This window comes from Plecotus auritus (genome assembly GCF_963455305.1).
Source record: "Plecotus auritus genome assembly, chromosome: 11".
In the NCBI taxonomy this organism is placed as follows: Eukaryota; Metazoa; Chordata; class Mammalia; order Chiroptera; family Vespertilionidae; genus Plecotus; species Plecotus auritus.
This window is the reverse complement of record NC_137777.1, coordinates 13,503,890-13,519,579: the sequence shown is the minus strand read 5'-3', so window position 1 is coordinate 13,519,579 and position 15,690 is coordinate 13,503,890. Positions and strand designations below refer to the sequence as shown.

The 15,690-nt window shown below is 49.7% G+C and overlaps 1 protein-coding gene across 1 annotated transcript; it reads right to left on the bottom strand.

Annotated features, from left to right (window-relative positions):
• Positions 1 to 10,815: 10,815 nt before the first annotated feature.
• Positions 10,816 to 11,289, bottom strand: LOC308236547 (large ribosomal subunit protein uL23-like; the record flags this gene model as incomplete). Its single annotated transcript, XM_080646365.1, has 1 exon — positions 10,816 to 11,289. The coding sequence occupies exon 1, from the start codon at positions 11,281 to 11,283 to the stop codon at positions 10,816 to 10,818; it is 468 nt and encodes a 155-aa protein (XP_080502491.1). The 5' UTR covers positions 11,284 to 11,289.
• Positions 11,290 to 15,690: the final 4,401 nt, after the last annotated feature.

The window sequence follows — 15,690 nt, the reverse complement described above, 5'->3', positions numbered from 1 at the left end:
AATCCTGTTCTGAAGCTTTTCTGTCCTTCCTGTTGGAAGGCATACAGCATTTGCAGTGTCTAAATTAGAAAGCCTGTTCTCACACATGCTTTTCTCCTTGGTCACATAACCCAGCCTTGAGTTCACATTCTAAACTAACGACTTCTTCTACCTGCTTTAGTTTATTATTAACAATTTCCTTTAAACTTTAAACTTGCAGCTGGAGGTGGCAAGGAGTGAGAGCTGGTGTTGTCGATCGCTCAGCCCTGTGCAACAGGAAGATTCTGGCACTTGCTCCACTCATATTTTCTCTCTCCAGCTCCCCCATCCCACAAATCAATGTTTTAAAAAGCCACAGTGGTTGGTTTCCCTTTAAAAAATGTTATCCCCTGATGAGGCTGTGAGAGAAGGCTGATTTTGAAAAGGGTTTAGTTCCATCAGGCTTACAAAGTTGGCCTGCAGTCCGCAGGAGATGTATTTTTTTAAACATTGGAATTCAAATACTTTTAAGCAGGACAGATACCACCAATCTCTATTATGTTTTTTTTAAAAATATATTTTTATTGATTTCAGAGAGGGAGGGAGAGGGAGAGAGAGATAGAAACACCGATGATGAGAGAGGATCATTGATTGGCTGCCTCCTGTACACCCACACTGGGGATCGGGTCCGGAACCCATGCCTTGACAGGGAATCAAACCATGACCTCCTGGTTCATAAGTCGGCACTCAACCCTGAGTCACACCGGCCAGGCTCTATTTTGTTTTGACTGGCTCCTGCAGCATTTGGATTTGTAACCCGTGTAGCATGTTCGATCTCGGGGCATCTAGTAAAGTACAAGAAACCCTGGGTTTCGGCTCAGTCATTGGCATCTGAGTAAAGGGTGCAGAGACCAGAAAGCATCAGTAGCAGATTACTATCTTATCTAATAAAAGAGTAATATGCAAATTGACCATCACTCCAACACACAAGATGGCTGCCCCCATGTGGTCAAAGATCCTGCCCCCATGTGGACACAGGATGGCTGCTACAAGATGGCCAGCAGGGGAGGGCATTTGGGAGGGACCAGGCCTGCAAGGGAGGGCAGTTGGGGGCGATCAAGCCTGCAGGGGAGGGCAATTAGGGGTGACCAGGCCTGCAGGGAGGGCAGTTAGGGGCAAACAGGCTGGCAGGGGAGCAGTTAGGCATCAATCAGGCTGGCAGGGGAGTGGTTAGGGGGTGCTCAGGCTGGCAGGCAGAAGCGGTTAGGGGCAATCAGGAAGGCAGGCAGGCGAGCAGTTGGGAGCCAGCAGTCCTGGATTGTGAGAGGGATGTCCAACTGCCCGTTTAGGCCCGATCCTACCAGGCCTAAATGGGCAGTCAGACATCCCTCGAGGGGTCCCAGATTGGAGAAGGTGCAGGCTGGGCTGAGGGACACACCCCCCGTGCACAAATTTTGTGCACCGGGCCTCTAGTCTGAATATAATCACCAGAGATATAGAAACACACTTTGTACGCCCCAAGTCCCAGCCCCTCAGATCCAGGCCCAGCCGCTATCACAGGTTATTTAGGTTTCTCTTTATGGACACACAAGATATAGTTGAAAGTCCACATGCACAGCCCCATTTTATATCTCAAATACAGTGTCATTTGTAGGCAATCGTCAGAAAGAACAAACTTGAATGCTCCTATATAAGTCAGGAATGATTCAGTGTTTAAAGAATGAAATGCGGTTGACCCAGGTCCTTGGAACTTTAGAGGAGAGCTCGGAAGTCCAGTGGGAGCCGCTGGAGCCACAGACCCAGGGTTGAATGTTGCCTACAGTCCCCCCTACAGCCTCCCAGCCTTGCGTCTCACTCTACTTCCCCCTCCTCAACTGGGACTCTGATCACTAGCCAACGGGATCTTCCTCAATCACCACTTAATGTTTCTTTCCTGCTCAGAATGCTTTCCGTAACTCCCAGGGCCCTCAGAAGAAATCCCAATTCAACAGTCGACTTACAGGATCAGTATCTTGACCTGAAGTACCTCCTCAGCCTGGGCTCTCACCACACCACTCTCTCCACTCCCTCACCTCAACCCTATGCTCCAGACACAGTCAAGGATGGGTGGTGCCATGCTGTTTCCTCTGCCTGGGCCATGACTTGTCCCTAACCTCCACACCCACTATTTTAGCTTCCTATTGCTGCTGAAACCAATTTCCACAAACCCAGTGGCTTCAAATAAAACAAGTTTAAACTCTTAGACTCCTGGAAGTCAGAAGTCTGAAATCAGTTTCACTGGGCTAAAGTCCAGGTGTTGGCTGGGCAGGTTCCTTGTGGGGGTTCTGAGGAGAGACCATCCCCTGGCCTTTTTCAGCTTCTAGGGGCTGCCAGCATTCCATGGCTTTGCCCCTCCTCCATCTTCAGAGCACATCACTCCAGTCTCTGCCTGTGGTCAACTTGCTTTCTCCTTTGCTGAAGTCAAATCTCCCTCTGTCTCTCTTATGAGGACTAGGGCCACCCAGATGACCCAGGAGAACCTCCCAGTCCAGATCCTTAATTTGGTTACATTTACACAGTTCCCTTTGCCGCATAAGGTAACATTCACAGGTTCTGGTGATGGAGTTTGGACATCTTTGAGGACTCACCAACCGGGCAAACCCCCATCTGCCTTTTGGGTTCTGCTCAGACTTTATTTTTCTCTTCCGAGAGGCCTCCCCGGTCCCCAAGGCTGTGTTCAGGGGCTACTCCTTGGAGTAGCATGCTGCACACCAGATTTTAAGTGCCTTTTTGTCTTCCTCCTCTCAACTATTACCTGCTTGAAGGCCCACCTTCTTTCTCTCAGTATCACCCCAGGTCTGGCACATAATTACCTGCTCAGTCAACATATGTTTACATGGCCCAGCTGGTGTGGCTCAGGGGTTGAGTGTCAACTCAGGAACCAAGAGGTCACGGGTTCTATTCCCTGTTAGGGCACAAGCCTGGTTTGATCCCCAGTAGGGGGCATGCAGTAGGCAGCTGATTGATGATGTTACTCTCTCATTGATGTTTCTATCTCTCTATTCCTTTTCCTTACTGTCTCTCTAAAATATATGTGTATATAAATATACTAGTATATATAATTTATTTATTTATTTATTATTTATTTATTTATTTATTTATTTATTTATTTATTTATTTTACAGGGATGAAAGTGCCCTTCTGGCTGACAACTTCAAGATGAAAAGCCAGTAAAGTCAGCACAGAGGTCCCTGGTCAAGGTGATGGAGGAACCTGAAGAAAGCAAGGCCATAGGTAGGCGTGCTGGCTGGCCTGGTCCCATGAAGCCCCAGAGGTGTGTCCCTTGTGTTTGGACTCTAGAGCTTTGCATTAGGTGCACCACAGTCCATCAGCAGCAGAGCCCAGGCTCCTCAGCTCACGTGCACTGCACGCTGCACCTGCCCTGTGGCTCTGACCCCAGAGACGTGCCCTTGGGAACAAGCATTCAGAGTCCAACTGCACCGCAGCGCCATGGTGATCTGTGACCGGCTCGTTTAGACACTGATTAACTTTTCAGAGAAACACAATCATTAGGCAAATTCCACCCACCCATCAGGGGAGATATCAACATAAGCAAACATTAACCTAGATACACAGGTTTATAGCCCACAGCAGCCCTTGGTCACAGGCAGTGCCAGCTTGCCCCTGGGTCCAGGTAATTGCATGGTTGAAGGGAGTGAAGCTGACAGCAATGTGCTTTCAATTTATGTCAACAGACATTGGCACATGCCCCCTGGAATGTGGACTTATACCTCCCCAAAGTTCACGTACAGACAAGAAACATAAACACAAGGACCTTCCAAAGCTATACTGTATTCTGTTGCAGCGGCACATGGCTAATTTTGACAAGGCTAATCTAGTGTTAATTATTTGTGCCAAAACACATAAGCCACTAAAAATGTCTTGCAGAATGGGGATACAAAGGCAAAGAAGCCTTGGTAACCTGAGACCTGGCTGTAGCAGGCCTCCTGCTCTTGACTCCTGCAGACAGCAAGCTCGGCTGGTCACTGCTGCATTCTTTTGCTGTGTGGTGGAGGGACAGCCAGTGGGAGAGGCTTCTTTTGTGCTTTGCTTTTTTAAAATATATTTTTATTGATATCAGATAGGAAGGGAGAGGAAGAGAGAGCTAGAAACATCAATGACGAGAGAGAATCATGGATCGGCTGCCTCCTGCACGTCCACTACGGGGATTGAGCCCGCAACCCGGGCATGTGCCCTTGACCGGAATTGAACCTGGACCCTCAGTCCACAGGTGGGCGCTCTATCCACTGAGCCAAGCCGGCTAGGGTGGAGAGGCTTCTTTTGGATGATTAAGGGTGGAAACCAGGCTGGGGAGTCAAAAAAGCTCACCTCTTTGAGACTGAAAATGCCAGGATAGTATAGGACTGACCACCCCTGTCCAAGGCATCCACCTGGTCTCTTCTGCCATCCCCACCCCCTTAGGTGTCTGGAGCTGGGTGCTGGACCTTCTGGAACTCACAATCAGAACACTGGTCCCTTTGGAAGCGTAACATCCCTCAGCTGACAGGCCCTATCTGCAGAGTCTTTGACACTTTCCAGACAGTTCAGAGGACACACTCTCTCCCAAGAAATTCCTTTCCAGCCTCAACTCTCCTCCTTCCCTTCCCCTGCCTGCATCTGTAAACGCCTCCTTCACTCTGTGATCGCATCCATTGGAGTCCTGTGCTCGCCAGCGTCCTGGGCAGGGGAGAAAGATGGGACCTTGGAATAAATCAGAAATGTGAGTTTGATTCTGACATGTCACATAACTAGTGTTAATTATAAAACTGGGATTTCTTTTCTCTGTCACCAACCCTGACTTGACATCCAGTTTAGGGTCATGGTTCAGAGCATGCGTTTTAGTCAGACAGACCTGGCTTAGTGGTGGTTCTGTCATTTATAAGCTGTAGGCCCTTGAGCTAACTAGTCTGCCTATTACTCCTTAGTTTCCCCATCTGTAAAATACAGTATCAGCGGTACCTACTTCACAGGGTTGTTATGAGAACTAAATAAAATTGTGCATGTAAAAGCCTTAACAACTCCTTGTATACATAGCAACTGATCAATAAACATTAGCTATTGACAGTATTGGAATTGTGGGTAATATTAGAGCAACAGATGGAAACTGTCTAGAGAATGTTGGCGAATCAGCCACTCTGTCATCTCCAGCTCATATTCAGGGTAGATGAAGATACGTACGGCAGGTGGAAACCTTTCCCAAGAGCACATGGCAGGCCAGGTCAAGCAGGATGGCATTCTGGAAGCCACCCACATACCTCCTGGATCTCTAAGTGATGCGGAGAGTCTTACCTTGATTCTGCATTGGGTTTTTTTTGTGTGTGTGAGTGTGTGTGTGTGTGTTTTGAGAATTGGCTCAAAGAAAAGAATTTCAACAGTAACTGTCACAAGTGTGTTACGTGCCAAAGGAAGAATGCTGAGCCACCGCTTGTGATGGGCTGGGCCTTTCAGCTTCATATTATAGGTCTGAGGCCAAAAAGACAATGATTCAGGGACAGCTTTAACTCACGGAGCCAGCAGCCCCATGGGGTCAAAAGCTGTTTCCCACGGGTACCAGGTCAGAACCATGAAAGAAGGAGCTACCGGGGGTGAAGTAACCACAGACAGATCCAACTGGTTTTTGTGGTGGATAATGTTTTTTTGTGTGTGCGTGGTTTTTTTTTTTTTTTTTTTTTAACAATACATCCAGATCTCTAGATTGTGAGACTCATATGTTGGCCTCAGAAAGTGTTTATAAAATTCTTAGTTCAACTCCATCCTGGGGATAAATCAAACTGCAACTAAATTGCCGGCACCACCCTTGTACAGAAAGGCTGGAATTGGTCCCAGGTTTCCAAAAAGTGGACCAAAAAAACAAAAGGAGGGAATCATATGATCAAGAAGGCCTTGCCCTGCACTCTCAGCTGTTTTCCAATTCCAGGAAAAATGCTGTCGTGGACATGGCAAAGGAACCAGGGGCTTTGTTAAGATCTGGTGTCCTGGGTGAGCCAGGATGGTGGGAAAGCCCCCTCTGGCTCCTTCCCATCGCTGAGTATTTAAAGAGATACTCTGCTTAGCAACCCCCTGGGAGTGTGGGAAGTGAAAGTTTCACCCAAAAAAATCTGGCCCAACCGTGCTGGGTTACTCTTTCTTGGCCTTTCTACCAAATTTAAGCATTCGTATTCTCTATTTGGCCAACACTTCCTGTTCTGGCAAAGTAGAAATGATTTTAATGTGTTGTTTTGTTTTACCCCAGTGTTGGCTATACACTCAGGTGTGTATCTTTAAGTGTGACTTGGTAGCAGGATAGAACACCGTCAAGACCAGGCCAAGAACTCCATCCAGTAGAGAATCGGCTCAGGTCAGCATCTGCTTCACTTCAGGGGATGGTCTCAGTGCACTGTCCTCAGAGGGAAACGCCCGGGGGTCATTCCTGTGGGAAAAGAAGGAGATCTAGATAAGAGGCTTTCAGATAGGGGCCTCCATCAGCTAACTTAGTTTCAACAAAGTCCAGTTTACATCTGGGCCTCAGAACAATGACAGAAAGTTTCTCCACAAACTTACTAATTTGTTCGAAGCGTCTGGAAAATCATTTCTTCACGGCTTATGAGAACTCTGGGACTGAGAGGCTGTTATCTTTTAAAAAGTCCATAAATTTCATTCTTCCTTTGATGGATATGAGGTGAAGGGGTGGGGAAATAGAACAATCCACCTCTCTCCACACCACTCCACTTTGGGCAGGGGCTACCTAAATAAAAATATTTCAAGTGTCAACACATTTTCATTAGTGGGTGATACCAAAAATATCAGAGAGGTAATCCATTCTTCTCCACTATAGCCTCTAGGCTTCTAGAATAGACGGGTAGAAATATTTTTGTGTGTGTGTGAAACTCAGAACATACCAAATTCCATAAGTCACATTATTTATCCCTACCACAGTGCATTTTAGAGCATTATCTGACAGAAGGTTTACTGTGTAAAGAAATTCCTTCATGCTGGCCAGCATGGCTCGGTGGTTGAGCGTCGCCCTATGAACCAGGAGGTCATGGTTCCATTGCCTGTCAGGGCACATGCCCTGGTTTCAGGCTTGATCCCCAGTGTGGGGCGGGCAGTGTGATTCTCTCTCATCCTTGATGTTTCTATCTCTCCCTCTCCCTTCCTCTCTGAAATCCATCAATATATATGAGAAAAAGAAATTCATTCATTTATTCGTAATTGTTGAGCATCCTACTATGAATAGTTTCTAAGCACTGGGGTTACTCCATTGATGAACACATACATCCCTGACCTCGTGGAATTTATGTTCTGTAAATACTTCTAATTGGAGACGAGCAGAAATTACCTAACTGGTTGGGCATGTCTTTAGATTCTATCATGGGCTGGTGGTGAAATAGCTAAGCAAGGAGACCTCAAAGGCTCTACAAATGAAATGGTGGACAGGCATTTGGAACTGAATGGAAATCCCCAAAGTGGCTTCCTTGGGGGCAGCCACCATGGAGGATCACCCAGCCTTTCTCATGATGGGCTGGCCTTGGAAACTAGGGTGAGGGTGACTCGCATGGTCACATGGGGGTTCACAGACCATTTCTTCACTGATCCATTTCCTGAGCAGTGGCTGTTAGCTTGGCAATGTGAGAGGACAGGTGCAAGAGGAAAATATGGGAGACCTGGTCTGATAGGCAGGAAGGAAATTTGGGAGGAATGGGGCTTGAGAAGGGGGGCTCCTGAAGGTCTGGTTGAGATGGCTGTGCGGTCCATCTTGGGCTCGGCGTGCCTGTGAGGTTGATGAAGCCTTCGGAGTCTTCCACTGTATTCGGCAGAGGCTGGCTCTGGTACTGGAGCAGAAAGGAGTCAGTGGGAGCCTGGAGAACCTGTCTCGTAGATCAGCACCTGAATCCATGCTGCAGAACCGCCCTGATGGAGACACTGTGCCCTGTGGCTGCCTCACCAGGGAAAAAGGGCTACCAGTCCCCCAGCAGAATGGGTTCCACCAAGAACCTTTTCCTTCAAGTCCCCACTTCCGTGGCAGCTGTAACTGACTATTGGCACCCAGACCATATGCATCTAATTGTAGAAGAATCTGGGAACTGGCTTTCTGGATTCTTCCCGGTGAAAGTAGGGCTCATAAAGCTGGAATTTCCCAACTTGATCAAAGATCAGTTCAAAAGCTGCTGGACAGCCAGAAAACGTGGCAATTGCTTCACTCAACCCCTAGTTAACCCAAGGCCAGTCTATGCCACCCACCAATGTTAAGTGCAATGTCAACTACAACAGAATTCTCTGCAAAGCACAATTCAGCTCTCCCATGCAAGCTGAAAGGACTCCTCTGCCTGAAATGGGTATAACTCAAACTCAAACCCTAGTGGCTGGGTTTGAGCAAAACCTCAGAAATAAATAGTTAAGTAAATAAATAAGTAAACAATAGTTGAAGTCATCTTTTTGGAGAAAACTGGCAAGCAGTGTTTATGACATAAAACTTTCAGGGGGCATTTATTTGGTGATTCAGGAATTATCTTTTTCTGTATCCCTTTAGTCTCATGCAGGAGAGAGGAGCCATTCAGCTCAGCCAAGCCCGGCTGAGAGGAGGCGAGTCCACAGGACTTCCAGCTTCCTCCTGTCTCAAACAAGGGAGCTGCACTATGTGATCTGCAGCCCTCCAGGAGGGGTTCTCTAGCCCCGTGAGAGGCTGGCAGAGGAGGGGTCACCCACTTCTGAACAGGCTGGAAGAAGGGTTCAGGCCGGGCTCCGCGGCCTGCCGGCTGTGGGAGAAGCCAAGTTCTAATCAGAACCTGAAATGGGACCAGCACTCCAGGCTCCGATGCCAACAGCTGAGATGTTCAGACGACAGTGATGGTTTATTCGTCACAAAAGACGGACTTTTCAGGCTCTTTGGGTTAAGGACATCTGTCTGTCTTCCCGCTGTCTGCACCGTCTTAGCTCGTTCAGTATTTAGAGAGCAAAGAACAAAGCCGCCTCGCCGTGCGGGTCCTCCAGCCTTTCTGGCGGCATTTCTACACCTGGTGCCCCAGAAGCACAGCCCAGCAAAAGGCGCAAATGTTAACTTAAAATTGCAAATAAATTCTGAATCTGATTCTAAGACTAATGTCAATCTATGCAAAGACGTATTATGTAAGCCATGGCCTACACAGTCCCATCTCAGCACCAGACCACAATACGTGACAGACAGACCAGCCACCGGAAAGCACTTCTATTCAACGTAAGTCCTTTCTCTGTGCTTTTTGACCATCATAAGGAGACAGACGTCTGGGCAATACTGCTTGGCCTTCCTTTGCTCTTCCATCTGTTTTCTTCTCACCCACGCACGCTCTGGCTCCTCTTTCCTCTGAGATCTTGGCAGAGACCTTCTTCAGTGCTGGTCTGCGTGCTTCTCATCCTTCCATCCTTCTCGCTTTCTGCATCACAAAAGCTCCTAGCACCTGGTCTGGCAACACAGATGCCTTGGGGAGGCGAGGGAGAGCAGCGCAGGTACATCAGGACAGTAGTTTTTGAAGAGGATCAAATCTCTGCCAAAGCAGATTAATGTTCATTCAACACACATTTGAGCCCGCTTCCTTTGGCCCCACCTACTTTCTCATTTTACAAAGTGCTTGGAAATGCCTCCATGGGCCGCAGCACCTCCGGTAGAGAACGGAAGGTAGGGTGACATCTGTGGGACAGGGGTAGAAGGAATGCAAACACCTATGGAAGCAATGTGAGTTCCTGGTAGAAGTTATAGGTGTGAGAAGTCAAGAGGAGGGAAGAAAAGACAGCAACGATGCTGACCGGTTCAGTCCGCCTGCATTTCTGTTCCCCGGGAGCAGGCTCAGTGAATAATAATGACAAAAGTGCTGTGTTTGCTGAGTTGATTCTGTGCCAGGTACTTTACACAGAACGTCCCATGTATTCCACATAACGACTCTGCAAGGTAACATCCCTCTGTTTCAGAGAGAGACTTGAAGAGCAGAAAGGGGAAACCACTTGCTGAAGGCTTCACTTGTTAGCAAGTGGTGGAGCTGGGATTTGAACCTGAACAGTCTGATGGAGAGAGCAGGCCATTAACTTCTTCTCATGCTTTACCGTTTCCTCACAAGGAGAGGCTCCGCTTGGGAGGGTGGAGGGACAGATACACACGGAGACTCAAACGAGGCCACGGGCAGGTGGGCAGGCCTGGTGTGTTCTGCATAGAGAAAGAGAGGAACTGCGGAAAATGACATTTATCAGAAGACATGTTGCTTTGGAAATGCTGCTCGGGCACCATCTTAGCATTGGCTAAGATAAACAACCCCCACACATGAGCAGCTGAACACACAAAGTTTATGTCCTGCTCACAGAAACTCCAACGTGACAGACCTGGTCAGGCAGTGCTCCGGGCTTCTCCTCCACACGGTGACTCGGGACCCAGGCCCTTGCCCCTTAGTGATACAAGGTGGGGAGAGGATGAGGGAAGACACCCGCTACTTAGCCACCTCAGCCAGAGAGGGCCCCATCATTCAGGCTCATATTTCATGGGACAGAACTAAACACCCAGGGTGGGTTGGGGGGGGCGGCGTGCAGAAATTAGTCCCTGGCTGGTCAGCTGCTTCTCCACAGTGACTCCAGACTCTGGATGAAGACTGTGGCTCTTCAGGGATCAGCCAGCCATTTCTATCACCAGCACACTGCAGAGAAGGAATAGAGAGTGAATGATAGCCCTGCAAATGCTGGTGAATGGCACCTGCACGGTGGCCTTGTGTGGGCTGCACTGGACGTGGGACAATCCAGAGACCTAGAATGGGTATCTCTCTCTATTTTTTTTTTTCAGTGTAAAGTTTTTATATTTAGAATTAGGCAGCTGGACTCAGTTTAGATGATTCCAATTTTGTTGGCAACATCCAAAGCATCAGAGTCAGGAGCCAGTCGAACATACGCCTTCTTCTCGCCATCAGGCCTGATCAGGGTGTTGACCTTGGCCACATCAATGTCATAGAGCTTCTTCACAGCCTGTTTGATCTGGTGCTTGTTGGCCTTGACATCCACAGTGAACACAAGTGTATTGTCTTCTATCTTCTCCATGGCTGACTCCATAGTCAGGGGGAACTTGATGATGGCATAGTGGCCAAGCTTGTTTCTCCTGGGTGCGCTCTTCCGGGGAGTTTTAGGCAGCCTCCGGAGCCTCAGTGTCTTTGGCCGTCGGAAGGTGGGTGACGTGCGGATCTTCTTTTTTGTGTGGCTGTGGACGCCTTTCAACACTGCTTCCTTTGCCTTCAAAGCTTTTGCTTTGGCTTCGGCTTTGGGAGGGGCAGGGGCTTCCTTCTCTGCTTTCGGCGCCATCTTCGTAAAAAGGCGGGTGTTTCTCTTAAGGAGTGGACCCAGGAGATCCAGCCCCTTCCCCAGGCATGCGTGACTGTGTGAATCTTGGCCTTGCCACCTAGATTGGGGTCTGCCCTAGTGTGCAGTCCAGTGCCACTGTATCTGCCCCAAAGGCAGCCTTGCCAGAGAACTGATTTTGAGAGCAAGACCATCCTTCCTATGGGTTTAGCTCGAATCAGTTACACCTGGTCACGTGACTGACGGAGGTTTTTAATAAATTTCCTATTGACAGGCCGCTCTGGGAGTCCAGGCAAGACATGGAATCCCAGGATCTAAATCTGTGGGCTAAAGACAGTTACAGAAAGAATTTGCATAAATGGTACTGCCAGAAAGGAACGGGGCCAGACAAAAAGGGTGGGCAGATTCCTAGCAAAAAACACGCACACACACAGAACAAACAAACAGCAACAAAATAAACCACCAAGCTGTTCTCAGAGTCCTAATTCAAATTTTATGTCTTCTCCCCAAATTCATATTAATTATGGCTCATGTGTCCCTTGGAAGTTTGCTAATGTTATTAGTTTTGGAAAGGCGCTTCTTGCTTCTTTTCCATGTACAACTATTTATTTCGTCAGCTGGTTCTCATTTCTGAGGGTAGGTCCGATGGTCCAGCTAAAAGGATAACGGGCCGAAATGTCTCAAATAAAACTTAAATAAATAAATCACTTTGGTCTTTGTTTTCCAGGAGTGGATAAGCGCAGTACTGAATCTGTGACCCCTCTTTAGGAAAATGCCCCTAGAAGGAAGTAATAGTGGATTTGAAAACTGTTGCAGGTTTTCTAAAACAGCAGTGTTCTTTCTGTCCATCAGACACTTTGAACTTGGAAAATGGTCTATGACAGCTCTTCAAAATACCCTTCAGAGGAAACCTGCAAAATTTCCCTTAGTTTCCAGATGAGGAAACCGGCTCTGGGCGCACAGGCATCGGTCCCAAGGTCACAGGAAGAGCACAGAACTGGGAGATCCCAAGTCCCAGGTGCTCGTTCCTCGGGTCAAGCCCACCGTCAGGAGGCCACTTTTCTTACCCTACACAGGGCAGACTCCCACAGACCCAGTTAGCTGCCACGAGAACTTACAGAGCAAATGTAGAAATTTCTACTTAATTAGTGCTCAGTGCCTTAGTCGGTGTTGTAATCTGAGCAGTCACATTAAAAGGCCTCCACAGAGCGAAGTTTCTTCTTACTCAAAACCCTCTTTTGCCTACCAGCCTCCCTCCACGTTGGCACCTCTCCACATCTCTCTCTCATGTAGGCACTTCAGCATCCTCAGTCGTCTTCCTGATGCCTCCTTCCCTCCACACTGCCTTCTCCAGGCAACCCGGTCCCCTCTCTGCACAAGCTCAGCCAGTTTGTGTGGACAGGGCTCAGGTGGATTGCCAGTGTCCAGATGTGGGCAGTGATAGGCCAGGATAGGCTCGGCTGCTACAGCCCATCAGTGGGGAACAGCAGAGTCAGCATAGCAGGTCACAAACGTGGACACAAAAGCAAGTGGAACTGGACCAGAGGTAGACATAGAGCAGACATAGCTGAGATGTCAAGGAAAAGGGCTCTCTGGGCATGCAGGCAGAGATCCTGCCTTCATGCTGTGTGACCCTGGACAAATGCCTTAACGTCTCTGAACCTCGATTTCCTCATCTATAAAAACGGAGGCTACACCAGCACTAGCAAATACGTATGTAGCTCTTACTATATCCCAGATGTCGTTCTGAGCGCGTTACGTGTATGAGCTCCTCCAGTCCTCACACCAGCGCTCTGAGTGTGTACTACGGTATCATTAGGCTCATTGTCGATACAGAAAGGAAGGTACAGAGATGTTTACCAATTTCTCCAAAAGTGAATGGATTACGGTGTGTGAGCTGGGCCTGAACTCAGGCAGACTGACTCCATTCTCTCATAGGGTTGCTATAAGCTTTATAAAGCTTCCCGCTCAGTGCCTAGCACAGAGTAAACACTCAATAAAGATTCAGAAACAAAAGAGGCTTGTGGTGGGGGCAGGCAGGGATGGGGGCAGACAAGACCAGCAAGGGGAAGAGGCTGCGTGGCACGTGTGGAAAGCCAGGCTGCAAGAAGGATACGAAGTTGGTTGCTCAGACAGACCAAGTGGAGTCCGGGTTTGAACTAAGCCCAAGGTCTCAGCTTAGCTGTCACTTCTTCCAGGAAGTCTCCCCTGATCTTGCATGACTGAACTAGGGGCCCCCCCTGGCTAGTGTGTCCTTCGGCACGGGGACCACGCTCCTGTGGCAGCACTGGCCACACTGCACGGCGATCACTCAAACTTGCTTCTTCTCCCCACTGTGGGCTCAGCGGCAGCTTGGCCTGCTTACCTGTGTGCCTCTGGCGCCTGGCATCCAACCTGACACATGGCAGTCTCAAGAGCTCTACTTGGATAAATGAATGAATCAACAAATCAGCACCAAGGGCCCCCGGGCAAGCAGACGGACAGGATTCCTGCCTCTCATCTGGCGTTAGATCCTCAGAGCATGAATCCCGCCGAGAAGTCTTCCCAGCCTCCTTTCCACTCCAGGGATGTGGGTTTTCTGGGTTGGGGTCTGCATGGGCTGCAGGGGCTGTGGGGTGCGTGGCCGGGCCTGCAGCCAGGCGGCAAACAGTTCCAACAGCGCCTGAGGGAGGACCTGTGAGCAGCCCATCTCCACCTTTAGGCTTCTCCGGCCCCCCTGGCCCAGACCGCAGCTGTCCTGGGAGAGTGCCCAGAACAGCTGGGAATGACACGCTGGGAAGTCACCTTCTGGAGCAGTCCTCTCACATCTTAGGACCCCGAGGCCTAACGTCTGGAGGGAACAGGCCACAGACACACCCCTCTTGGCAGACTTCAGTGGCAGCTTTTCTTACCAAGTCCATCCCCAACAAAGGCAGGCACTGGGGTCACCCTCCCAACTCCAATCAGCCCCTCCGCCCCCCTGACTCTTTCCTCATTGACACAGGCTCGCCCTGCTCCCTCCAAGCCTGGGGTGAGGGGAACAGCTCTCTCAGGTTCTCCCACGGGAACCTCTAGGGGGAATTCCAAGTCCCACGGATTGCCTGCCGTCTGAACTTGGCCTCTCACAGTTGCTCAAGAGCTGGCCCACGGACTGGAAGGTCAGCACAGAACGCCTTGGTTTTCCTTCCCTGGTGCAGTCGCCCCAGCCAAGCCCCAGGACGCAGAATGCCTTCTTGTGCAAGCAGGGCACAGGCAGGCCAGGATGGAACAGGCTTTGGCACAGAGGGTAAAATCAATGCACACTCCTCGAACAAGCCCAAGGTCAGTTTTTAAGATTTTTCCTGGCAGCTGCCATCAGGCCAAGTTAGTTCTACAGAGCAAGGCAGGCAAGGTCAGTCTCATGGGGCACAGGGCACACTTTCCAAACTTGGCCCTTCCCGTTGGGAACTATCTGGGCTTGAGTCTTGTACCCCCAACCTGTGCTCTCTGCCCCTCCTGTTCTGGATGCCAGTTGTGGGAGGAATCAGACCGCGCAGCCACGCTGCCGGAAGACCCAAGTGCCTCCTGCTGGCAGAGGCAAAGGGCCTCCTGCTGCTCTGTCCTCCGGAAAACGCAGTGCAGGGAACATTCCGGCAGCCCTCGGATGTCCCGCAGTAAGAAAGTCTCTCCCTCAGTGAATGTGTTGTGACATAGAAGAACGATGAAGCCGGAGGCTGGCGCGGCCGACACTGCGGGCCGGCTCTGTGACAGTGTGGCCTCTCCCCATCACGCTCTTGACCGAGAGGGGCTCGGGCCAGGCTGCAGACCAACTGGGTGGGCGGCTGCCTCCTGGCGTGATTGAGGGTAGTGGAGCATCAGGACACTGGGAAGACCTAGGGCCCGGCCCCAGTGCCTCTCCCAAGACCTCTGCACGTCACGGAGCTGAGTAAACGGAGATTGTCACTGGAGGGGGGAAAATGTCTATTGTCACTGGAGGGGGGAAAAGAAACCTAAATTGTTCCAGTGACTACCCAGGAATGTTCAGGAGGGTGGCTCTCCATAAGTCAGACTGGGTACATGTGTGTAAGTTGCAGGTGGTAAGAACTGGCATTGAGTCTGAATCTCTGGGCATTTCAGTAGCGTGGTGAGGGACAGGGCCCGCAGCTGAGAGTAAGTGCTTCCTTATATTTTGCATCTTAGTGGTAGTGGAGCATCAGGACACTAGACATGTTGCTTGTAATCAGCGAGGGAGCGTACAGGGCTTCAGTATGGCTGCAGAAATCCCGGGTGGTGGGGTGGTGGGGGGAAGTCCTCGCCTCCCGTCTCTGGGGAGGACGAGATGAGTCCAGTGGCTTGGGTTCATTGCTGTCAGTGCCGTGCACGGCTCACAGCTGGCCTACCCGGCCGTGCCAGAGGAAAGGAAGTAGAGTGAAGGACAGATGAGCAGTCAAC